We start from the raw sequence: 25,242 nt of genomic DNA on the forward strand, positions 1-25,242 counted from the left end.
GTCTATATCCTGTTTCTTCCCCAGAAGACTCATATGGCAGTTTACAGAGAAATGGAAACCCAGCCCTAGTCCTAAATTGATTTGGCTGCATTTGATACACTCTTGCCTTTCTGGAATATGACTTTTCAGTTATAATAAGCCCAAAGATTGCTTTTCACTCCTCTTTCATTTTTATGATTCTTTTCAAAGACTTCTTATGTGGCTTACAGTCAAACTGTCTGGGAGGTTTCAGAGGCTCAAAAGTAACCAAACCAGAAGTGTCAAGACCTCAAAATGAGATGGACGGTTTGATGCGTTTCTTTGTGTGTGGAGACAGGGGTGTTCTCAATCCCTGTTACTGCTACAGCTTTTGTTCGGGAGGGAAGGAAAAGAGATCTCACCTTCCATTGAGAACCAGAGTCCAAATTACAGTCTACCCTTGACTTGTTCCTGGGGTCACCAACGCTGGGCGGGAAAATCAGTGCCAGTAATGGAGATGCCAGGACCCAAGAGGGTGACACAGGCCGAGAGAGCACAGAGGAGACTGCAGGCCGGGACTGTACACCGGGCTGTTCAGACCTCAGGGCCCAGGCACTGCCCCCACCCAACAGGCTGCTTACCTCAAATCAGGGGTCCAGAGAAAATAGTGTCCTCTGAAATGTGGGGACAGTCAGCATTCATGTCATCTGTATTTTTAAAGTGCCTGAGTACCTTTAAGAGAGCTGTGTTAGTCTGGTTCTCCAGAGAAAGCAGAACCAATAGGAGATATATATGTAGCTCACACACACACACACACTATAAGGAATTGGCTAATGCAATTATGGTGGCCAAGAAGTCCAAGGTCTGTGGCTGACAGCCTGGAGACCCAGGGGAGCTGATGGTGTAAGTTCCAATCTGTGTCTGAATCCAAAGGCAGGAGAAGATAGATGTGCCAGCTTGAAGACAGTCAGGCAGAGAGAAAGAATTCTCTCTGACTCAGCCTTTTGTTCTATTCAGCCCTTCAACAGATTAGAGGAGGCCCACCCACATTAGGGAGGGCAGTCTGCTTTACTGAGTCTGCTGACCCAAATGCTAATCTCATCCAGAAACACCCTCACAGACACACCCAGAATAACATTCAACCAAATATCTGGGCACCCCATGGCCCAGTCAAGTTGATACATGCAATGAACCATCATAAGCGCTGCAGTCTGAATTGAATTTAGAAGGAACTGCCTGCTAAGGGACGCCACTTCCAAGGACTTATCAAAATGGAATTTTTCCTTTTCTTCCCACTTCCCCCCAGAAGAAACGTATTGCAAATCATTCTGTGAACTGTTGTCTCTTCTCCAGGCTATGGCTGCTTAGTTGCAAAGCAGACGCAGAATTTAAAGAATGGGAGGGAAATCGGTTGAGACGTCAAGAATACAGGTTCCCAGGATGGGATTATTTGAGTGGGCCTGCACGCAAGTTATTTTCCTCTCCTCTTCCCTGACGCGTAAACCAGCCCACCCCCTTAATGGATATGTGATCTGATGAGGCTGATCTTCAACCTTATAGAAAGACACTAAGAGAACCACTCTACAGAAAAATGACTCAGGCTGAGAACTGATCTGCTAGGGGGTAATTTGAAAAGTGGAATCTGAAGCTCTGGCAAGTCCTAGAAAATTACTGTCTTGCTCAATGGGATTAGTTCTCTAAAATGAAGAATATTTTCTGCTTATACCATCCTGTTTTCTGATTGCTCTCTTTTCACCACTTGTTCATATCCTCCCTTCTGTGCCAACGGCTTGATCCTATGGCCAGTGGCACCCTGATCACCAGCCCTGTCCCAGGCCTGGGAACAGAGGCCCAGGTTAGCTGTGGTTACGTGAGAGCAGAGAAAGTGGATAGGAATGCTCTTTTAAAAGGGAAGGAATAAGTAAAGAAAGAGGACAGAATTGGATTCATGAGGAAATTCTGCTGCTCTCACATTGTAATTTTCATGACGCTCTCACCATTTCTTTATTAGAGCAGGAGTCATTTTTCTGATGGATTCAGAGCTGGATCTTCAGCTCTCACTTGAATATCTGTCCTTCTCTGAGACAGAACAGCTTTGTGGCCCAGGGCAGGGAGGTGTGACAAGCTCAGGGGTCTGTGCCTAGGACTCAGCAGTCAGCATGGCTCATTTGTCAGCAGGGGTGACTGGCCAAAAAGGGTGTGTGTGGGGAGAGACACAGAAGTCTCAGCCAAGTCCCTGGCGTAAACCTACCTCTGGCCCTACATTGGAGAGAAAGGAGGAGGGCTGAGGTGTCTGAGGATGTGGATTGGAAGAAAATTGTAAAAACTTAAGGAAATGTGGTCCACTTAGGCCACAGGTCTAAATCAGATTGGGAGAAGAGAGGAAGGTGAGAGGGTGTTAGGAGAGAGTGTGTCTGTGCTGAGGGAGAGCATTTCACACCTCCCTTGTTTGTGGAATACATAAGTTTCTGGGACTATCAGAGCAATAAGTGTTACTGTTTGGTGGGATGGGATAGGGATGTTTGCCTGAGGAGTCCAGCAGAGTAGTTGGTGTGTGGCTCCATCCATCCATCCATCCATCCATCCATCCATCCATCCATCCATCCATCAACCTATCCTCTATCCACCCATCCAACCATCTATCCTCTATCCATCCACTCATCCCTCCATCCATCCACCCACCCATCCTCCATCCATCCATCCATCCATCCATCCATCCATCCATGCACCCACCCATTTATCCTTATCCATCCTTCATCCATCCATCCATCCATTCATCCACCTATCCTCGATCCATTCATCCATCCATCTATCCATCTTCTATCCATCCCTCCATCCATCCACCCATCTATCTTCTATCTGTCCCTCCATCGCTGCATCCACCCATAGTCTATCCATTCATCCACCCATCTTCTATCCATCTATCTATCCATCCATCCATCTTCTATCCCTCCATCCATCCATCCATCCATCCATCCATCCATCCATCCATCCATCCATCGTTCATTAGCAGCACTGTGGAATGCCCACACTCACTACACACCGTGCTAGGTAATAAGGAGGTGAAGAATAAGACCTGGTCTCCCCCTCCAGGAGTTCACAGCCCAGTGGGAGAGACAGCTAAGTAGACCAGCAATGACAGTCAGGGTCAGGAACACTCACTCTGAGAGGTGAGACCGGAGTGGCTTCATAGAAGAGAGCCTTCCTATTCAGACACTAAAGGGGGAGAAAATGCTCCCAGGAGAGGCTTTATTTAGCTGAGTCCTGGAGGATGAGCACATATGGGGAAAGTGCTTCTCTCAGGGAGGTTGCAGTATAACTGCCCTTCCTGCCTCAGTGGAAGGCAAGTCTCTTCTCCAGGGTTTGGGTGCCCTCCCTGCCCACATCCAGGTGGGGGAACTTACCCCACCTGCCTCCCCCTTGCTCCTGCTCACCTGCAACCTTTCTTTCTCTCTGCTGTGTAGAGACATATTAAGATCTCTTTGATCTTAAAATTTTAATACAACAATAATAAAACCCCTCCCTTGACCCTAATCCAGGGATAACTACCACCCTATGTTCTTCTGTTCACGCTGAGAATCTTGAAAGAGAGCCCATGCTGACTGTCACCCTTCCCCTTCAAACATCGGCAGGCGGGCTTCCTCCCCCAGGGGCAGTTCCTTCCTGTCCCCGAACCTGCCTGGGCAGTGGTCCCAGTGTCTTCCCTGTTCAGGCAGTGGATGCTTCTCAGACCTTTGCTTAGCTGACCTATGGGTGACTTCTGACACTGCTGCTCATCCTTCCTACCTGAAACCCTTTCCCTTGCCTGAGTGACACCAGTCAGGTCTGTCTTCCCCATGGCCCTGTATTCTCAGTGTCCTTTGTGGGTACCTCCGTCTTAGTTATGTGTCCTCAGCTGCTCTTCCTCTCACACTGTATTCACCAGAGAGCGTGCCCACCCATGCCTTCAGTGAGATTCTCAGCTTGGGGACTGCGGAGCTTCAGACTCAGTTCTCCAGCTGATCACCAGACACTCTGCCTGGGTGTCCCCCGAGAACCCAAACTCACTCACTCATTGTCCTCCCAGGCCCACTCTTCATCTCGTCCTGTCAATCCAAGTGCACGGCACCGCCATCTACTCTGTCATCAGCGTCAGAACCTGGGAGAAATCCTAGACGCCTCTCTTTTAACTCATTCTCCTCGCTCCGTGCCCCCTGCAGTCAGTCACCAGGTTTTGTGATTCTGTGTCCTTAATGTCTCTTGTGGCCCTCTCTATGCCATTGCCTCTGCCTTATTTCCGACTTGTCATTTCTCACCCGGATTACTACAGTAGCCTTGAAATTCCACAGATCTCAAGTGCTGGCCCTCATTCAGGAGCTGGACGGCTGCCTAAGGATCATTTGGAGAGCTTTCTAAAACTGCAGGCCCCCGGGTCCCATCCCACCCAGAGAGAGCCTGGATCAGTGGGTCTGTCTTTTTACAAAGCTGTCCCCAGGATCCTGAGGTGCAGCTGGTGGCCTGGGAGGCACTTCTGATGATCTTCCCGCCTTCTGCTTGGTGTATACCAGTCAGTCCTCCATGTGGGTATGAGAGACATGGTTCAAAAATGCAAATCAGATCCCAATCGTGTCTTTGCTCAAAACTCTCAGTGCCCGCCATACCCCCCGCTCCCACATCAAGTCCGAACTCTTAGCTAACATACACAGCCATCAGGATGTGCCTCCGTCTCTTGCCCTTCCTTCATCCCCCAGGGCTCCACCTGTGGCAGTAAGGATTCAGCTTGAGGCCTTCCAGAGGCTTCCCCCTCCTCTGTTGCAGCCCTTAGCTTACCTTATAACATGTGCCTGACACCAATACTGTGAGAGCAGAGACAGGTTCTGTTTGAGTTACAAGCATGTGTGAGAGAATGACTTTCACCTACAGACTGCCAAATGTCCAGACCACTCAGGTTTCTGTACATTTATGCTGCTAGACTTTCTAGGCTGTGATGGAATCCTGAATTCCATTGCTGCTCATTTTGCCATCTCAATACCATAATGGATATATGTTGAAAGGACCCACCGTGAGACAGCCAGACTCTGAAGGAAATCATTGACATTCATCCCGTAGGAAGTACTTGACGATCTATAGTACTTTCCTTCTAAATAAAACATGAAGTCATCACTTAATGACTTGCCAATACTTTATTGCCCTCCCCCAGACAGGTGTCCATCATCGCTCTGCCAGGCTGGATACAGCCTGCACTGTCAGGATGCTCAGTACCAACAGTGTGAGAGGAGAGCTGAGAAGGCTGGATGGCGCCTCCTTCGTTAAAGCATCCTCCGTTTGATAAAATATCAGACCCGCTCCTGCACAAAGATGTACTAGAGTCAGATGTGGATGCTCTCTCCTCCTGCCTTCCTCCTTGGCTTGTGGCTCGCTCCACGATGCCTCATGGCTTCTATAGAACAAGCCCTTTATGACTTCTGGACAGCCTGGCACTGTGGTGCCTTCTGTGCTGTGTGGCTTTCAGCACAGCGCCTGTCAAGGAGGGCAGTGAGTGAGTCCTACGTGAGCACGTACAAGTTGGGGCAGGGGAATCACCTGCCAGCTGAGGACCTTTTGCAAGCCCAGTATGTTAGAGAGGATCAGAGATCTCATGCCCGATATCTGGGCATCTCCTGGAAATCAGGTAGATCCTCCAAGAGGCCCAGTGATACTGCCTTCTGGGTCTGGGTTGGGATTTTATAGGATGGTCCAGGCTGTTCCTGCCCCCCTGCCGCATCTTGATGGTCTGGCCCGACCTGGCACCAGCAGCCGCGCGGGGGGTGGGGGTGGATGGGCACACCAACCCCCATCTAGATGGAGTTATGCATATTTCTTCTTGGTCCCTATTTAGTAAGGATTTGTTGATTGATTTCGTGAGTAAGAAAATAGAGCCTTCATAGTGCTCAGGAGATTACGGTTCTCTGTGACGTTTACATTCCTTCCCTTTGGGGGTATGTTTGGAGCATTATGTACACAGAGGACCCCTTCCTTATCCTTGGCCACCCCCAACCAGCTCATGACATCCATGTTTGTTTCAAGGATCTGCCTTCATCCCAGCCATATGGGCATCTCCCTCACCCACATCCAGTCGGTTGACGAGGGGGCCTGGACTGAGATGCCTCACACACGCGCACCCTCCTCGCTGCCTCCAGTGCTCTCGTGCCCTGTGAGGCCCATCACCTCTTAACTGCACCATTGCCTTGGTCTCCTAACCGAGCTTCTGGGCTCTCCTTCCTTCAATTAATCTCTCAAACTGCCATCCTGTCAAGCTCCCAGTGCCCACTGCCCTGTTCCATGGCTCCACACTGGCCGTCTCACTTAGCCTGGCTTTCTAGGGTCGCCCCAACATGTCTCCAACTCCCTTTTCCAACTCTCTTTATTCATTCAGCAAACACTTATGGAGCACTTTCTATGCAGGACTGTGATAGATTCTGTGGGATACAAAAGGGAAAAAGTCACATGACCTGGCCTTGAAGGGCTCACAGCTCAGTATGAGAGGTGGCCATTCCACAAATAATTCAATATGGGGCGGTGTTCACATTACAGTGGTGGAACAAAGAGGGGATGGGTGGGGGAGAGTGGGGTTAAGGAAGGCATCCCAGAGGAGGAGAAACTTGAAGTGGCAGACGGGGCGAGGGCAAGAGGCAAGGGGAAGGAGAGAGGTGGGCGTCCCACACACCCTGTAGAACTCTCACATCCACTTGCTTGCTCCCCACACATGGCCCGCTCTCTCCAAGCCCCTGGCTGTTGCTCATGCCATTCCTCTGTTAGAATGCCATCCATGCCTCCCTCTACAGAGTTAGTTCTATCTTATGAAATCTTACCCATCCTTCAAGGCTGGGCTCAGATTCCATCTCCTTCTTTCCTGCCCACTCCTCCCTGCTCAGCTCCCTTCAACATTTTGTACTCCTGTCATAGCATTTACTACTTTGTATAAAGTTCTTTACTTTTCCTCATCTCCCTACTCCTGGAACCTCCCCGAAGGGCTAAGTTGGCCATGGAACTGAAAACTCTAATGAGTGATGTTCTAAGCAAAGAGCAAACAGCACAGTGAAATGTGCACTAGAATGTCTATATTCTTGGCTTTTTCTTTGGTGCCATTGGGTAGTCCACAGTGTAAGAAATAATACAGTATATGCTATTATCTGGGAAAACCCTCAGCATTAGAATATATTCAGAGGTATGTTTTCTTCTCTCTGTCGATGTAGGGTTCGATGACCTTCAGGTGTGTGCTGATCCAGGCGTCCCCGAGAATGGCTTCCGGACACCCAGTGGAGGGGTTTTCTTTGAAAGCTCTGTTGCTCGATATCACTGCCAAGACGGATTCAAGTTGAAGGGCTCTACGAAGAGACTGTGTATGAAACATCTTAATGGAACCCTAGGCTGGATCCCAAGTGATAGACCCATCTGTGTGCAAGAAGGTAAAGTGCTTACTCCCCCCCATCCCCCTGGGAAGCCACTCACGTGATCAGCTTGCATGGCCACGATCACAAGGATAGGAGACTGTGCCAGAGGGTCAGTACCCTGGGCTGCTCTCTCTGCTTCAGGGCTAACCCTGCGTCCTGACGGAAAAGCATGAGTGTGTAATGAGGGCTAGAGTGGGGGGTAAATTCATCTCAGCATTGGAAGTAACTGTCTTCCTTCTCCATCTCAATTACAATCCAATTTATCACCATTTTTGTCAATGCAAGACAGCAACTCAGATATCATTAGGGCCATTTATTATTAGGCTGCCAAATCAGCACTCATTTCCATGTTACTCAGTAAAAAGCACAGTAAATATATTGGGCAAAAACTGTATATAATGATACAGAAGATGCATGTTACTGAGGATTAAATCAATTACTACTTATCAGTTCTGTGTTAGACATGATTCATTTAAAGAAAGAAAGACTGTGGCAAGCAATGACGGATTGACAAGGTCAACATTTAACTCTAGCAATTATCCGGAAATTTATTGGCCGTAACAAGATATTCATTTACTCCTAGCAATTATCCCTAAATCTGTTGGTTGAAACAACTTTGTATATTTTTTTGTTTTACTCTATGTAGATACTTTTGGAGTTTAAAAGAATACATTGAGTTTAACTAATTGGCACGCCAAATTGTTGATTATATATCTCCGAGGATCGGCAAGGCTGAAGTAGGAATAAGCATGAATCAAGAACTAATTCTAGCCCCAAAGTTCCATGAGGCATAGAACTTACATTTCATTGAGTTCATTAGAAATGAATTTCAGCTTCTCTCAACACCATTATTGATTTTATTTTGGGACGGAGCTTTTATAATAATGATATGTAAACTAATACTCTGATTTAGTGTATATCATCTTTATGCAACTTTTTAAATCATTTATTCAACAAGCATTTATCAGGCATCTATTATGCTCCTCCTTATGGGAATTATAAAGGATGAGTGAGGTGGTGTGTTACCTGAAAGTAATTGCTATCTGTGCTTTTATTTTCAAGGTATTTAACAAAAAAGCCAAAATCAATATAAAGAATTAAGGTTTTTAAAAATAAATTCATTTTTCCCTCTTACATGCAGCCCATGCGCTGTGATTTCCATGATTCTATTAATTAAAAGTTTATTTGAGGGGCCGGCCCGGTGGCGTAGTGGTTAAGTTTGTGGGCTCCACTTCGGGGGCCTGGGGTTCAAGGGTTCGGATCCTGGGCCCAGAGCTATGCACCGCTTATCAAGCCATGTTGTGGCAGTGTCCCACGGACAAAATAGAGGAAGATTGGCACAGATGTTAGCTCAGGGACAATCTTCCTCAAGCAAAAAGAGGAAGATGGGTAACAGATGTTAGCTTAGGACCAATCTTCCTCACTAGGAAAAAAAACAGTTTATTTATTTGGTTTGTATATATAGACTTCCCTGCTAAAACCTATGGCCTAAGATACCCTTAAAACCCAGACAAACTCAAAAACATCAGAGAACCAAAAAACCCCAACAGGCTTCCTGAATATTGCCCAGAGATGAAGGCCCTCTGTTATTTGATCATCCTAGGGGAAAAAAAAAAGACTTTATCCCTTTTGGATGAGCTTCTTTCCAACCCTGTACATTAACTACATAATATATAGAAATTCCAAGAAAGGGAGTGAGAAATCACCGTGGAGTGGAGGCTTCTGTTGTACAGATCTGTGTGCAGAATTCTTTTTTTTTTTTTTTTTGTGAGGAAGATCAGCCCTGAGCTAACATCTATTGCCAATCCTCCTCCTTTTCTTATTCCCCAAAGCCCCAGTAGATAGTTGTATGTCATAGTTGCACATCCTTCTAGTTGCTGTATGTGGGACACGGCCTCAGCATGGCTGGAGAAGCGGTGCGTCAGTGCGCGCCTGGGATCTGAACCCGGGCTGCCAGTAGCGGAGAGCACGCACTTAACCGCTAAGCCACGGGGCCGGCCCCTGTGTGCGGAATTCTTAACACCGAGCCCCAGATGCACAGGAGGGGCTGTGTATGTGGGGATGGCGGTGGGCAGTCGGTTCTTTTATTATGCAACCTAAAATAAGACCACGTGTTTCCAAAGGAGGGCCTGGGACTCCACGTTGTGATGTTGTTTTCTAATCCTCATCTTAGAAAGTTTGGAAGAACAGGTGTTGCCTTTCTAAGTACGATGGTGTCGTCATTTTTAATATTATTGGTAATTTTGTTGTTCTGCGAAAGATCTGTGTAAAGAGATTGCTTTTGTTGCCCTGAAAGAGGAGTAAATCATCGTTGTTAATGTCCTAATAAGCCTTCTTTATTCTACGTGGTTTACAGGAGGCGGGGGCACGTAGAAGTCTCTACCGTGGATGTTAGATTGCAGTGAAGAAGCTGAACGTTTTTTCCCTCTGATTTGTAAATCCCCTCTACTCCCTGATCAGGATTTATGCTGGGTGAATAGTAAGGGCTGCTGAATTCATTTGTTCTTCTTGTCAGGTAATTCTTAGAAGGCTAATGGATTTTTGTGCAGTGATAATAGTAATAACAATAATAAATTATCACATTTTTATAGGTCATTAAAGTTTAAAAGTGCTCTCAGATTCACTCTCTCATTTAACACGGCAACCACCCTATAAGATGAGTCTCATTATCCTCATTTCCTGATTAGGAAACGGAGGCTCGGAGAAGTTCACTCACTTTGTCACAGTCACACAGCTGAGGAGTCAGCAGCAGATCCGTAACTAGTTCTAAGCCAGCATTTTTTCCTCTACAAGGTTATGTCTAACTTTCTTCTTTGTGTCACAAAAGCCCCCCTCTAATCGGTTACACAATGGCACATTGTTACAGCAAATGGCATCATTGACTCATAGAAATCATATAATCCAAGCCCTCATTCTAATTTAGTTTTTGTTGATCAACAGAGAAACTGAGTCTCAGAGCAGTTAAGAACCTTCCCACAGTTAAATGGCGATTTAGGGACAGGTCTGTTTTAGCCCCACGTCTTGTCACTGTTGTTTGAACTTCTGGTCCCAGTCCTTCACGCTGTCAGCCAGTTCTGCCTGAGATGCAGATTTTAAAAAATAAGTTCATATGCATTAAAATGCTTTATAACAGTAACGTGCTCTACAGAAAGAAGGTGGTATTAGGCAGATATTTTCTTGTGCATTCACACAGATTCCCTCTCTTTTATTCTCCACTTCACTCTGCCGTGTGCACCAGCCATCTCCCTTCTCCCATGGCCTCTTTATTCCAATCTAAATTGCTTATTCCACATAAACTCAATGTATAGAAGTTAGTACTTACGGAACTGCTAATATAAGTGTTGAATTAATTTCATGGCACCCAAAGCCTTCGGCCTAAGAGATGTCTCTGCTTCTCTAAGCTGCTTCTGCAAGACTAGAGTCTGCTCATCCCTAAGTAGGGGTGAGAATGTTATGGTCTAGGGAGCAGGGGAGGTGACCAGTGTGGTGGAGAGGAAACCCTGGAGTTGGCACAGGACTACTGGCATGGTAAGTACAGTGACTAAAGGCCAGGGTGACAGCCACCATCTGGGTCTCTTCCTTTCCAAAACCACTCAACTAGTCTAGTGGGGGTCACTTTCCCTTGGTAAATATGTCCCTTTCCACATTTCGTAAGAAAAGGTAGAGATAAAATAAGATTGACTTTACATAAATTCACTTGACAAACACTTATTCGAATCAGGACATGGAAAGATACTACCCTGGCCCTGAAATCCTTAGAAGGGGCGGGGTCAGTGTTGTGATTCAGACTAAGGTTTGGGTTTGCATGCCGTAAAGAAGCAGTATATTTTAAAAATAAATATCCCAAAGAGACTAATATAAAATGAATTCATATCCATTTGTATTATGAGCAAATATCATGTGGGAGGGGCAGAGAAGAATCAGACTATATCTTGCCAAAACCTATTTATTATCAATATTATTGGAAATATTTCATGACTTAACCATCCCTTGGATATAGCTGGGATACAGGATACATCTCAGCTCTTATGGCATTGGTTATACTAGTTAGATAAAAGTTTTTGTTTTTGTTTTTTTAAAAGGGAGCTAAATAAATAATTGCACATAGTTCCTGGGTAGGGCGAGGGCGTTACTTAAATTCTAAGACAATGTTCTACAGCATTCAAATCCCTCCTTCCTTGGGAGTCTCATTCCTGGGGATGACGTTTGGGACATTTTTTAAAGACAGACTCAGCCTCTGGGTGGATTCAGGGTGTCCCTTGAGCACCTTTGGGTGTAGACGACATGCCCCTTGTGCAGAAACACTTTTTCTTCTCTTCTTTGAGTTTCTTCTTCTGGAGTGTGTGCTTGTGGTGGTCGAGGGAGACTAAATGAGAGCTGCTGTGGGCTTACATTTTTATGAAATGGGGTTTTAGCATTTGAGGACTTCCACTCACCTTCTCCTTGAGCAGCTCTGCGCGTCGTCAGTGGTCTCATTGGTCATTCGGTTTCAAGTCAGTTTCAGATAAATCCATATGAAGCAAACGAAAAAGAATTTTGGTGAAGCTGGAGTCCCACGGGTCTTGCAGACAGCGTATTTAAATGTGAGTCTTCCGGAGCAAGTTCCATACTAGCTTACAACCACTGTGGTGCTTTTCCGAACAGCCCCAGCATGATGCTGTTACAAGAGCTTCCGCCGGCCTCTGCAGAGCACGGCTTGTTGGGGAAGGAGCTGACGGGCTTCCTCAGGAAATCCTTCCTCTGTGATTGGCTAGTCAGTTCCTTGTGAGCTGGAGAGGGTCGGAAGGACTGGGTCGGACACAAAAGGGTTGCTGAAGCCACACATTTAATGTAACCCCTGTAAGGAGAGCCCCTGCCCACTTTGGGATGGTTTTCCTCACTGTGAGAATGTCACCCACCAGCATGGCCCCTTACTGGACACCCTGGTACCTACAGCCTGCAGCATTGTGCGAATAGCAGGGGTCAAGGCAAAGCCTCTGAGCAGGGGTGGAGGGAGACGTGGCTGGAACCCAGGAGCTTTGCCTGACAATCCAAAGAACACCCTCATCTGACCTTCCAGTGCTTCTGTGGGAAAGACCCCTCCCTCTAGGAGGGAGATGTGGGTGCAAATGACACGCTGTAGCCATGGCACATGTGACAGCCATTTATTACCCGCGTGTCTGAACAGGCAGTTCTCATCCATGAGGTGGGCAAGGGAGGCCCCGGGGCGCTGGCAGCGCTGTTTCCCGTGGCTGCTTCCTCGCCTGCCTTCTTTCATCACTTGGCTGTTGGTCTGGTGGAGCCAATCTGCCTCTGTCTTCACCTGATCCCCCCACAGCCTTTGGACAGGGGGTCTGGTTAAGACTTGCATCTCTCAGATGGGCCTCTGCCCATGAACACTCACACCAAGCTCCTTCAGAAGTTGCTGATTTTATTTCTGGCCTTTTCTTTTACCGATTTTCCTGACTTTTAGGCTGCAAGTGTGGTTGGCTTCAGCCATTTTTAGTCACTCACACCCAAGGAAAGCACGTGAGCGTTCTTTCCTTCCATACTTCTGATTGGCTTACTATGTATTTTATCATTGCTTTGCCCACAATTACCAATATTGTCATGCAGTGGAGAATGAGTTTTCCGAGGGCATTGTGAATTGAGTTGGCTGTCCCAGGTCCTGCACTTTGGGGATGCTGACGTAGATGGACAGGGGTTCAGGGAGGCAGCAGCTGAAGGAGAATGAGGAAGATCCCTCACCATCAATGCAGAACCTGCCCCCCTCGCCAACACTAAAGGCTCCCTTGCTGTTCAGCACCCTGCTCATCCCCAGCACATAGACCTGTTCCTGTCTGCACGTTGCCTTTGTTTTTTCTTCTCAACAAGACTGCAGTGTTTTAGGGAGGTGTCTGTCCTATGCATTGGGTACTCATGCTTTATATGCGTTATCTTCTTTAATTACTACAGCAACCCTACCAAGTCAGTTCTGTTACCTTTCTTTGCAGATGAGAAAGTGGAGGCTCAGAGAGGCTGAATTTCCCATGGTCTCATAGGTAGCTAGTGGCGGAGTTGGGCTTCAGATCCAGGTCTCTGCTTTCCAGTATATTCATCTCACCTGACCAAAGGTGATTTTTCCTGGGGAAAAGGAGAGGGAGCAGGTGACACATATCATAATGGCCCCAGACCCATACCCCATGGGGGAGGCATCTTGCTTAAAGAGGTAAGAACCTGTTCATGCAGCCACTGGTTCCCAAAGTGTGTGCCAAGGACTACTTGCATTAAGAACTTGTTAAATATACATATTCAGATCTCCTGCATCAGAATGTTAGGAGTGAGGCCAAGGACAGTGTCTATTTTTTAAAACTCCTAACTGATTCTTACACACAAAAGATTTTAAGACCCACTCATGCAGGGATGTGGTCTGATATTACTTTAAAAGGGGGAAGAGAACATGATTCTCTCTAGTGTTAAACAGAGCTCCTGGGAGATCATTAGTTCTTAGAATCAGAGAATATCAGTGTTGTCATTTTACAAAAGAAGAAGCTAAATCCTGTAGAATTTAAGTGACTTTTACAGTCACATGACAAATACCCAGGGATTAGGACCAGCTCTCTGACTCCTAGTTCAGTGCTCTTTCTACTATACTGGTGGTATGCAACCCAGGCTGCTTGTCACAATCACCTGGGGAACTTTTAGAAATAACAGTGCCTAGAACTTTCTCCAAGAGGATCTATTTCAGTTGTTCTAAGCAGTGGGAGCTCAAGCATAGGTATTTCTAAAAGCTCTTAAGGTCATTTCAATTACCCCTGCCACCTGCTCTTTTTGTCTGGATCTCCCTTATTGTCTGGTTGTGGGTAAAGGTCGCATAGAGCACAGGAGAGCTGTCCCTGTCGATGGCCCAACTTGCTATGTCTCCACGCTCAACCCCTTTTTGCTCCAGTTCCTTGAAGGGTGCAACAGGGAAAAATATGAGTTCATTCAGCAAGCATTATTTTTAAGTCCTTACAAAATATTTTGACTCCCTTAGACCTGACCAGGATTGCTATAAGAGATGAATAATTTGATGTTAAGAAAGTTCTTGAGCTTCCTGGAAAAAAGGTGCATACGAGTTTAAGTATTATTATTACATTATAAATTTTTAATTGAAAGGTTCAACTTGACTCATGAACTAAAGCTGGCAGTAACGCTGGCACATAACTCCTTTATTCATTGAAACTGGGGGGTGCAAACATTTCTCAAAAGCGGGATGTTCATACTCCTTTTTTACAGTTACTCCAATATTAAGGTGAGTTGTCTCCAAGCTCCAGAGACTTCACCAAAACGGACGGATGCTTTAAAAATGTTTTATTTAGAATCCTTTTCTTCTCATGTGCATTCTCTATCATCTAAAACCTCTTTCTTATTGCCTTTGACATGGGTTGTCAGAAACAGCAGCCTGTGCCCACAAGGGCAAGTATTTGCATGTCTTCCCCTAAGATGCTCTCTTCTCATTTTGCATCTTCTAAGATGGGAAGGAGCAGAGGGGTGCCTCTCCCTGTCTCCAGGACCACTGTCATGTCTTATTTATGCTGCTTATCACAGAAGTCATGGCTTCACTACTCTCCCTCCCTTTGTGGCTTCGGTTTGAGTTTGGATTTTGTTCCTAAAAAGATTTCTTTGACTTAAATGTGGTCATGACTTGAAAGGAAAAAAAAATCCAGGGGAAATAAGTCAGGTGAGACTGGGGCAGATGCGGCAAAGATAAGTAACAGAAATGATCAGTTATCGTTGCAAGATGACAGGGGGACTGCCGCGGACGAGGGTTCGCAAGCCTGCTCAGCTGAGCCCCTCTAAGTGTGGAGGGAAAAGCCAGATCATAGCAGCCTTTACCAGCCACCTCACGTCGTCGCCCATGTCACGTGAGCGCTGAGATTTCGCCCTTTCTGTACAGGGGCCTTGGAGGTAGGGAGTTGCTTTAAGTCACAGAATTCTTAGGCAGATGCAGAGCAACAGCATCAGCAGATACACAGATCCTTGTCAGAACATGTATAAAGGTCACAAAACGATTGTTAGCATCCTTGAACACCAAGCCGATCATTCAGAGTCCCCAGAAAGCAGTTTTTCACAAGCTCGCAACTGAAACTATCCAGAATGAGGTTGGCTGCTTATGAAAAATGCAGGGCAACCCCCACGGGTGTCCTTCCAAACCCATAGCAGATGAAATTCATCTTTCCTCATGCCAGCCTTGAACAGTTTGGGGCTCACCATGGCTCCCCATTCAGCATCTCGAAAGTCCTGTTACTAATGTATTCTCCTCAGAGCCCAAAGCCGGGCCGCAGGAGTGAGAGGCTCCGGGTGCCGAGCCACCTCCCAGGCGGCTCAGATTAGATTCTGCTCTTTATTACACTTGTCTGACACAGCTGCTAAGGGATGGGCTGGGGCTTGTTAAATCTGAGGCAGCCTCTGCATTTGGACTGCTGTCTTCAATTCAGTCAATCACCTTACGTATCCATCAAGCAGTGTTCTCAACGTTTGATTTTATGGGAATTGCCCGAGGGGCATGTAAAAATGCACATTCCCAGGCCTACTCTTAGAGTTTTTATGCACTAGGAATCTGAAGTTAGCGGGCACCTCCAGGAGATTCTCATGCCGGTGGGCCTCCGAGGCCGCCTTGAGATACTTGCCATAGGCATTTCGCAAGGAGAACATCCAGATGTAGGCTAGAATCTCTGTAAGTCATCAGCCCACGAGAATTGCATTTGAACTGCTCTCTTTTATTTTTCTCGTGAGCTCAGCTCTGGCAACCGAGTGCTTTCTATCACTTTGAAAGTGAAGGCTACTTTTCAGAAGGTGGAAAGAGACCTCAAAGTTTCTTTAAAGATAAGATAGTTAAAACTGTATATCAAGAGAAAAGTAAGAAATCAGATACGTTGTGTTCTAGGGCAAATCTCTCTGAACTAAACCCTTCTCCAACAACCTCTGTGTCTACATACGAGGTCAAATTGCCTTTGGAAAATTTTCTGGAAAATAATTAAGGCTTTATGCTTTTGTAAATTTAAATGGCACTCCGATATGTTTAGTCGTTCACTCCCCAAAATTCTGTCAATTACTCTCTACTTGTCAGGCCCAGAATCTCCCAGTTTAGTTGGGAAAGATCGCTACATTTCCAGTGAATTTCCTTATTCTTCTTTTTGGATTAATTTTGTTGTTGTTATTATTGTCTTAACCTTTTTAAAATTTGTTTTTATTTATTTATTTTTTAAGGAAGATTGGCCCTAGGCTAACTTCTGTTGCCAATCTTCCTTTTTCTCTTTTTTCTCCCCAAAACCCTGGTACATAGTTGTATATCATAGTTGTAGAGTTGTAGCTCTTCTATGTGGGACGCAACCTCAGCATGGCTTGATGAGCAGTGAGGAGGTCTGTGCCCAGGATTCGAACTGGTGAACCCCGGGCCGCTGAAGCAGAGTGCATAAACTTAACCACTATGCCACTGGGCCGGTCCCTAAAATTTGTAAAATATTTACATAGAAAAGTACACAAAACCGAATAGTCCAATGAATTATCACAAAGCAAACACCTACGTCCCCTCAATCCAGGTGAAGATATAGAACACTGCTAGCACCCCAGAAGCCCCCTCCCAGTCACTACCTCCTCCCCCCATCTCAGAAGTGACCTGTCTCCTGAGTTATGGTGAGCACTTCCCCTGGTAATCACTTAACCCAGAGCTATGCATTCCTAAATATGGTACTACTTTAAGTTTAATTTACTTTTGCCTTTTTTTTTTTTGAGTTTATATACATGGAATTATAAAGTAAGTATTGTTTTACATCGGACTTCTTTTACTTTATTTTTGTGAAATTTATACATATTATTGCATGTAGCCATAGTTTGTTCATTGCCCGTGATGCATAGTGTTCTATTGTATGAATAGACCTTAATTTGAACATTCTGATATTAATGGAAATTTAGGTTTTTTCCTATTGGGTCTATTACAAATAGTGCTGCTATGAACATTCTGGAACACACCTCTTGGTGAATATATGTGTATTTGTATATATTCGTATATATATATACACATTTCTGTTGGATATATACCTAAGAGTGGCAGTGCTGGGTCATAGGGTATTCCTGTGTCTGGCATTAATAGGCAGTGCCAGTCTTTGGTTTTTTTAGGAATTTGACTCTATCTAAAATTTCTAATTTGTTGGTGTAAAGTTTTTTGTAATACCTTCTTATTTTTTTGAATGTAGGGTCTGTAACTGTGTCCCGTTTGTATTCTGACACAGTTATGTTTGTGGTCCCTCTTTGTTTCTTGATCAGTTTCACCAGTGATTTATCAATTTTATTGATTTCAAAGAACCCACTTTGGGGTTTGTTGATTCTCTCGTCTATGTTTCTTTTCTATTTCATTAATGCTTGTTCTTTTCTTTATTATTTACTTCTTTGGACTTTCTTTGAGTTTAATTGCCTGTGCCTTTTCTAATTTTTCTAGATGAATTCTTAATTTGGGTATTTAATAATAATTCTAAGTTTGTGTGTACCTAATAATATACCTCAGAATATATAAAGCAAAAAATGATAGAAATTTAAAGACAAATCCACAATCACAGTGACACCTTTAAACACTCTTCTCTTAGTAATTTATAGACCAATCAGGAAAAAACAAACAGTAAGGATATAGAAAACTTGAACAATATTGTTAGCAAACTTGACCTAACCAACTGCAAGACATACATTCTTAATTTTCAGATATTTCTCTTTTTATAATATGCGCATTTATGATTAGAGAGAAATTTAGAGCCATAGTTTTATCTGCACAGCATTCACGTTAATATGTAGTATTTTCATTGTTATTCAGTTCAAAATGTTTTCTCTTTTTATTGTTATTTCTCTTTGGACACATGGGTTATTCAGAAAGGTATTACCAGTTTCCAAACATAAGGGGATTTTCTAATTGTTTATTTCTATCTTAGTTTCATTGTGGCCAGAAAAATATGCTTTATAATTTGTCTTTTGAAATTTGTTGAGACTTTCTTTATGTCCCAAGTATGGCCAACTTTTATAAATGTTCTATATGTGCTGAAAAGAAATGTGTAGCAGTCTTAGTCCTTCAGAATAGACAGCTAAGAACCCACAAAGAATTACTATCCAAGTGTTCAATATAAAAATAAATACTTTAGGGGCCGGCCCGGTGGCGCAAGCTGGTTAAGTGCGCGCGCTCCGCTGCGGCGGCCCGGGATTTGCCGGTTGGGATCCGGGGCGTGCACCGACGTACTGCTCGGCAAGCCATGCTGTGGTGGCGTCCCATATAAAGTGGAGGAGGATGGGCACGGATGTTAGCCCAGGGCCAGTCTTCCTCAGCAAAAAAAGAGGAGGATTGGCAGATGTTAGCGCAGGGCTCATCTCCTCACAAAATAAAATAAAATAAAAAAATAAAAATAAATACTTTAAATAACAAAACACAAAGATATTAATTACCTTTGTCAACCACAAGTAAATAAAATATACCAATCTACAGGTTGAAGAAAAACACTAACTATAAAAAGTGTGCTTACTTATAATGACTTTACTCCATCCAACTCTCTTTTACATGGCTTTTCTCAGTGGTTTAAGCAGTGCAAAACGATAATTCCGAGTTAACATTCAGCTGAGAGCCACAAGGTCTTAAGTATCCTGTTCTGATGCTTCTTCAGGTTTTGTAAGAGTCAATATCCTTTAAAGAAGAAAGAAACAGCCTGAACTAGCCCTGCTTCTGAAGCAAAACTGGCCCCTGTGGTGGTCCCTCTTCTTCTATGAAGTATCCTCTTTCTCCAGTCGCCTTCTTTCTGAACAGCATCAACTCTTGCCTTTGCTTTTCTCTGCCTTATGTTGATTGTTTCTGATGACATCATTTGCCTCAGTTGATTCCATTCAGCACCTTCAGCCTGATCCTGAGTAAATTATGGTGGTCAGGACAGCGTTCTCTGAGTGCTGTTGCATGAGACAGTAGTTCTATAGAGCAGTAGACGTGTGGAACTGCACCAATAGAATTCTGAGGGATGTTAGTCTATATTAAGTGAAAAAAGGATTCCATGGTACAAAGTTCAGAGATCCCCAAGACCACCCTCACTTCTGATGCCATCTACAAGTTCAGAAGCCCCCAAAGCTGCCCTCAGGTTCAATGATTCACTAAAAGAACACACAGAACTCAGAAAAGCCATTATACTCATGGTTGTTGTTTACTGTAGTGAAAGAATATAGATTAAAATCAGCCAAGGGAAGAGGCCCATGGGGTCCAGGAGATACCAGGCATGAGTTTCCGGTTGTCCTCTCCCAGTGGAGCTGTACGGACTGTGCCCGTTTCTCCCAGCAACAATGTGTGACGATGCACGTGGAGTATTGACAACCAGTGAAGCTCACCCGAGGGTTGGTGTCCAGAGATTTTACTGGGGCTCGGTCACGTATAGATGGTTGACTAGTTGGGTGGCTGACCTTAGTTTCCTTTCCCTCCAAAAGTGGAGCTGATACTGCATGGCCAGGGCCCCCCAGCCTAAGTCACATTGTTAGTGTAGACTGTCTGGTGTGGCCCAAAGGCTCCAGATAAACAAGGATAAAGATTCTTCTCAGGTTGGACATTTCAAGGGCTTAGATGTTACTTTCCAGGAGCTGAGGGCAAAGGTAAGGGATTAACCTCTCTTTGAGCGAGGTTAATCCTTTACTGTCCATATGGCAAACCCTTTTGGATATAAATCAGATCATGTAGCCCAGGTGTAAAAAGCTCCAGTAGCTAGCTCCCCATCACATTAAAATAGAACCCAAATCCCCTGCCCTAATCTACAAGGCCCTGCATGATCTGGCCTCTCCATCTCCCTCTTGCTCACTATATTCCAGACACACATCTTCTTTTGTGTTCTTAAGGACACTCAACTCTTTCTTGGCCTTTGCACTAACTGTCCCCTCTGCCTGAAATGCTCGTCTCCCAGACCCACACATGATTGGATTCTTCTTGTCATTAGGTCTCAGCTTAATAAATGTCATTTCCTCGGAGGCGCCTTTCCTGTCTAACCAAATTAAGGGAGCGCCAGAGTCAGTCCCTATCATGTGACCTTGTTATGTGATCATCAGTAGGGATCATCGCCTGTTATTTTCTAGCTCATTTATCTGTTAATTTGTCTGTCAGCAGTCTCACTCCCTGCAAGTGCCATAAGAGTAAGATTCTTGACTTGTTCTCTACCCCCAGCGCCTAGAGCGTACTGGACCTGGAGTAAGTGCTCAATAATTCACTGAATGAATGAATGAGTGGACAGATGGATGAATAAATAATAAGCTTTGCAAATGCTGGCTTAAACAATATCCAGTAGAATTCTTTACAGCAAGACTGTCAGAGGCTTAATATGTGATACGAATTGTGAATCTCTGAGTGTGTATCTGGTATTCATGTTCCTGGGAATGCTGTTGGGGAGTATTGATGTTGAAACTTGGCATTTTTAAGGAATTAGATGTTTTCACATGTAACTAACAGTTTACGGAAAAGTAAATCGTAACACATGGCACATGTTCTTTAAAATTTCTTTTATTGTTCCTGCTCCATCGTTTAGGACTGTGCTCCTGATAACTAATCCGATCAATTAATTTGTACCTAGGTATAAATGTGTAATACTGCCTTAGGGCCTTTTACCTCCCTTTTATTTATTTATTATATTAAATCCCCATGATTACTAGAAGCAGGATACAAAAATAGTGACAGTGGTGGGCTGGTGAAAGCTGATTTCTGGAATAAAAGCCAAAAGTGCTCATTTATGCCCTAAACACATAAGTTTTGATTGTTGACCTAATTCCACGTGACAGAATCAGATATTAAGAGACCTTTTTTCCTCGTCTTTGGTAACAAGATTTTTGAAGTGCCTTTTAAAAATTCTTTCTGTCGACCGGATGCATTTGTGCTGTAGAGCATCGTGTGATTTCTATTTGACACTTTAGAATTGATGAAGATTACACATTCTTTTCAGATGCTAGCGCTCCTGGATTTATTTCCTTCCATAGAAATAAGGTCTATAGTTATTTACTGCTGCAGACAACTGAGTGGGGCACATACTTATTCTAGATGCCCCTTTCGTCCTACTGCACCCTCCTTCAGTGGGGGGATGGGGTGCCAGACATTGTAGATAAGAAAACTGGAAAGGATTGGGATGACTTTTCTTCTGTCATTTAGTTTTGTGTTTGTTAGAGCTGGTCTATTTCTGTTTTGTCCTTACTCCTAGGACACAGCCTCTCCTGGCCTCTCTACCTTAATGGAGTTGAACTCCAACTTCTGACTCCCCAGGTGATATGTGGTTCCTCTCATGTAGTAAATTGATCCTGTGTCACTCCCTGTGGTGGCTCTTCTTTGAGCAGAGTACCTGATTACTGGGATTTGGGAGGCTGTGAGTTCCCTTTGAACCTTGTGTCATATGCTCTGCAGTAGACCCCAACTCCTGCTTATGGAAACTTGGAGTTCTAATTAGAAGTTCAAGATATTCTATATTATAGACCACTATGTGGAGAAACTGCCCTCGGAAACAAGGCTTGGGTGCTTCTGCTCCTGGTCAGCTGGTGTCCACATGTCCACAGTGTCCAAATGGACATTTGTTTCCATTGACTTAACCCCCTGTGGCTGGCTACCTCCTGAGTATACAGGTTAATTCTTGAACAAATTTTAAGTCTATCATGAAAATAGTTGTTTAGTCATATGAATTACTGCCACGGGATCTATTTACAGCCAAGTTTTTACAGACAGATGCCTTGATAAATGTCTTTTTATTTGCTGTGAATAATTTCTGCTTCGTGATATTGAAAAAAAGGTAATTCACATTTTCCATTAAGAAGGTAGCAGTGGTGTGCGAAGAGTTGTCTTGTGACTCTGGTCAGGATTATTCTGGGACTGATTTGGGGGGATTTCAGCTATTCTGGTAGAAAAACTATTGGGTAAACGTGAACAGTTAGAAAAACCCTTTCCACAGCCTGAAACGCAGAAATGAGAGGTAAAGTTGAAACCAGAACACGGTTTTCCAGCCAAGACCCTGTCTGTTGAAATCCATAGGCAAAGGGAAGGCCTGATGATGGGTTTTCTCAGGGATCGGCTTAGCTGCTGGAGCTGCTCTGAGAACCTGTTAATGGGCCTCTGGGGCGGGGGCGGGGCGCTGTGTGCTCACAGTGTTATTGGGCAGAGGTCCACGTGGCTCCCTCGGCATTTCTTCTTTGCTAGGTTTGTACAAAGGTCTGGGACGTGGAAGGAATGTCAGAAGAAGTGGGCGACACAGTCTGCCCTCTCAAGCTAATGGTGGTAATGAACGAGGGCTGAAATACAGGCAGAACTGGGCTTGCAAGCATTTGACTTTGAATGACCCGTAGGAGACAGTGAATGGCCACCACCCCTTTGCTTGCAGCTGCCGGAGAAGCTCCCTTCTGCCGGAGGCTGTCCCATCACTGACATTCCGTTTTCCCGAGTCCTTGTTGTCAGATTCCCCTTTGCTCCCAGTAAACCCAGCCCAAGCCCACCTCAGAGCTCCTGGGACATGTTCTTTTTAAAGCCACCCAAGTTCCCAGCCACCAGAGCCATCCACCAGCTAGCCACTGCTCCTTCCCTTCCCCCGGCATCAGGGTTCCCAGAGCTCTGTGCCTCGGCTGACAGGTCAAAGCGTAGGGGAACCTGAAGGTCAGGGATTCTATGTGGATTCAGTTGGCTTTGAGTGGCTGAGAAACGTACAATCTTTTAGACCATTGAGACAAATTTCTGGAGGAAGTTTCTGTGACTGACAAGTGCTGTTCTTGGATTTTGCTTTGTTTCAAAAAATGCAGAAGCAACAAATTTGGACCATAATCCATCTGTAAGTCAGGGCCTACCTGACTCTAGAAGGGCAAATAAATAGCTCATGCTGGAAGCGTATGTGTATGTAAAATCAGAGATGTTAAACAGAGATGTGCCCATAAGAGACGGAGAGAGACACATGGTGACCAATGTGATTTAAACCAGATGGGATTAGTGGGGTGGTATTTAGGGTGGGAGGGGGCAGAGTGAGCAGGACCTCAAATTGGCAGCACAGAGTGGAGTGGCCTGTATGGTAAACTGGAAGTGGATGGAGTTTGAAGTGGATTGTCATAATTGATTCTTTTTATTTTCTCTTTTAATCATTTTTGTTGCGTGGGCTCTTTGGTCCTCCACTGCCCTTCTCCTGACTCCCAGCCTTGCCTCTTCTCTTCCCGTCCACGTGCATCCTGCTCTTCCTCCATTTTTAGGAGCTGCTTGCTCTGAGCCTTTGTGATATTGGCAATAGGATGTGCTGCTCTATTTATTATCTTTTTAAAAACAGATAAGGCGGATGGGAAATGCTAATAGCAAAGGCAGCCACAGCTTGGCCCCTGCTGTTCTGCAAAGCATGTTTTCTTATCAGGCCCAGGCCCTCACCCCACAGGCAGAGGCAGCATGACTGGGCGGGACCAGCCAGACAGGTGACATTGTGCTGTGTACCATCCACAACACAGGCAAAGTGTGGAACCAGATATATAATTCAGGAGAATCCCCGATTCTTGTCTTTCTTCACTGGTTTCCACACTTGTCCATAAGCTCCACTCTCCGGTGTGAAGTTTTGCGGCCAGGAAACAAAGTTCCTCTTGTGACTGGATCCCTGCGCCCTCAGTCCTTCCTCCTGAGCCACATCTTCCTATTTCTCTGTGAAGGAGGTGCTGCTGTTTATTCCTGGGACCTGAGCCTAGTGATAAATAAGGAACCATTTATCAGATTGCTGTGTACGTCGAGACCAGAGCTGAACATAAGAGCTTTCTTGTGAAGCTGTGAACCACAACCATTTTCAATTCCGAAAATAACGTATCATTTTTATACGATTGCAGATTGCCGTATCCCTCAAATTGAAGATGCTGAGATTCATAACAAGACATATAGACACGGAGATAAGTTAATCGTCACTTGTCACGAAGGATTCAAGATCCGTTACCCCGACCTGTACAACATGGTTTCATCATGTCGCGATGACGGAACATGGGACAACCTGCCCATCTGTCAAGGTATGGGACGGAAGCTATGGTTCTCGGCTGTTCTCAGACTTTGTTGTGGAGCATGTACATGTTTCTCTCACAGAATGACGGAGGGAGAGCAAAACCACCCTCCCCACGTGGTTCAGCTGTGTCTTCACTGTGATCACCAAAGCTCTGTTCTTAGAAACTCCACATCACACCCTATAGTTTTCTCCAGCTCTGTTCACCTAGTTTTAAAGTTTAAATGGGAAATACCTTATTCTTTAGATTGTTGGATGTCTCCTTTACTCTAAAAAACCAAAAGTAGTTTAAGAATTAGGAGACTTGTAACCAGGCTGTGAACGCAATGATGATCTATTGTATATTTAATGGAAATAACCGAGCATTTCTACTTACTTCAGTAGTGGTGAGAATATATTTAAAGCCAATCTTACAGAGGCTGTTTTCTCTTAATAATGTTATCCCTTTTTATAATGCATGAGGAGCAGAAAAATAATCAAATTCAAATTTCATCCAAACCGCACAGTGAATATTTATCCGCTTGCATTTTTTAAATTTGCCTGGGCTGACAGAGAGGGCCCTGTTTGTGAAAATAAGCCCTCAAGTTCACATTAATTCTGATTTTTATTTTTTGACATGTGACTTGGACCAAAGGACCAAGAAGCCAATGCATAATTCATATTTCGAGGGAGAAGGAGAGCAATCTTATTTGCACCGAAAGCACCGGCATATTAAAGTTGAGATGAATGTTAACTTTGTGCTTGGAAATCACAACTGGCAAACTCTGATATTGCTCTGCTTGCCCTGTAGTTGGAAATGAATCATTTCCTTATGCAAGAACTTAAAAGTCATGGCCCCTTGAGGAAACAAAGGCTTCAGGATTACGAGGACGGTGGCAGCCCAGACCATCACACTG

General features: G+C 44.7%; 1 protein-coding gene across 2 annotated transcripts in view; it reads left to right on the plus strand.

Annotated features, from left to right (window-relative positions):
- Positions 1–25,242, plus strand: part of SUSD4 (sushi domain containing 4) — a 123,228-nt gene that overhangs the window by 58,687 nt on the left and 39,299 nt on the right. For both annotated transcript variants that reach the window (XM_058533645.1, XM_058533644.1), the window contains exons 3-4: positions 7,173–7,385; positions 24,183–24,356. In XM_058533645.1, the coding sequence (XP_058389628.1) occupies positions 7,173–7,385; positions 24,183–24,356 (387 nt within the window). The remainder of the gene's footprint in view (positions 1–7,172; positions 7,386–24,182; positions 24,357–25,242) is intronic.

Source organism: Diceros bicornis, chromosome 38 (genome assembly GCF_020826845.1).
Source record: "Diceros bicornis minor isolate mBicDic1 chromosome 38, mDicBic1.mat.cur, whole genome shotgun sequence".
In the NCBI taxonomy this organism is placed as follows: domain Eukaryota; kingdom Metazoa; phylum Chordata; class Mammalia; order Perissodactyla; family Rhinocerotidae; genus Diceros; species Diceros bicornis.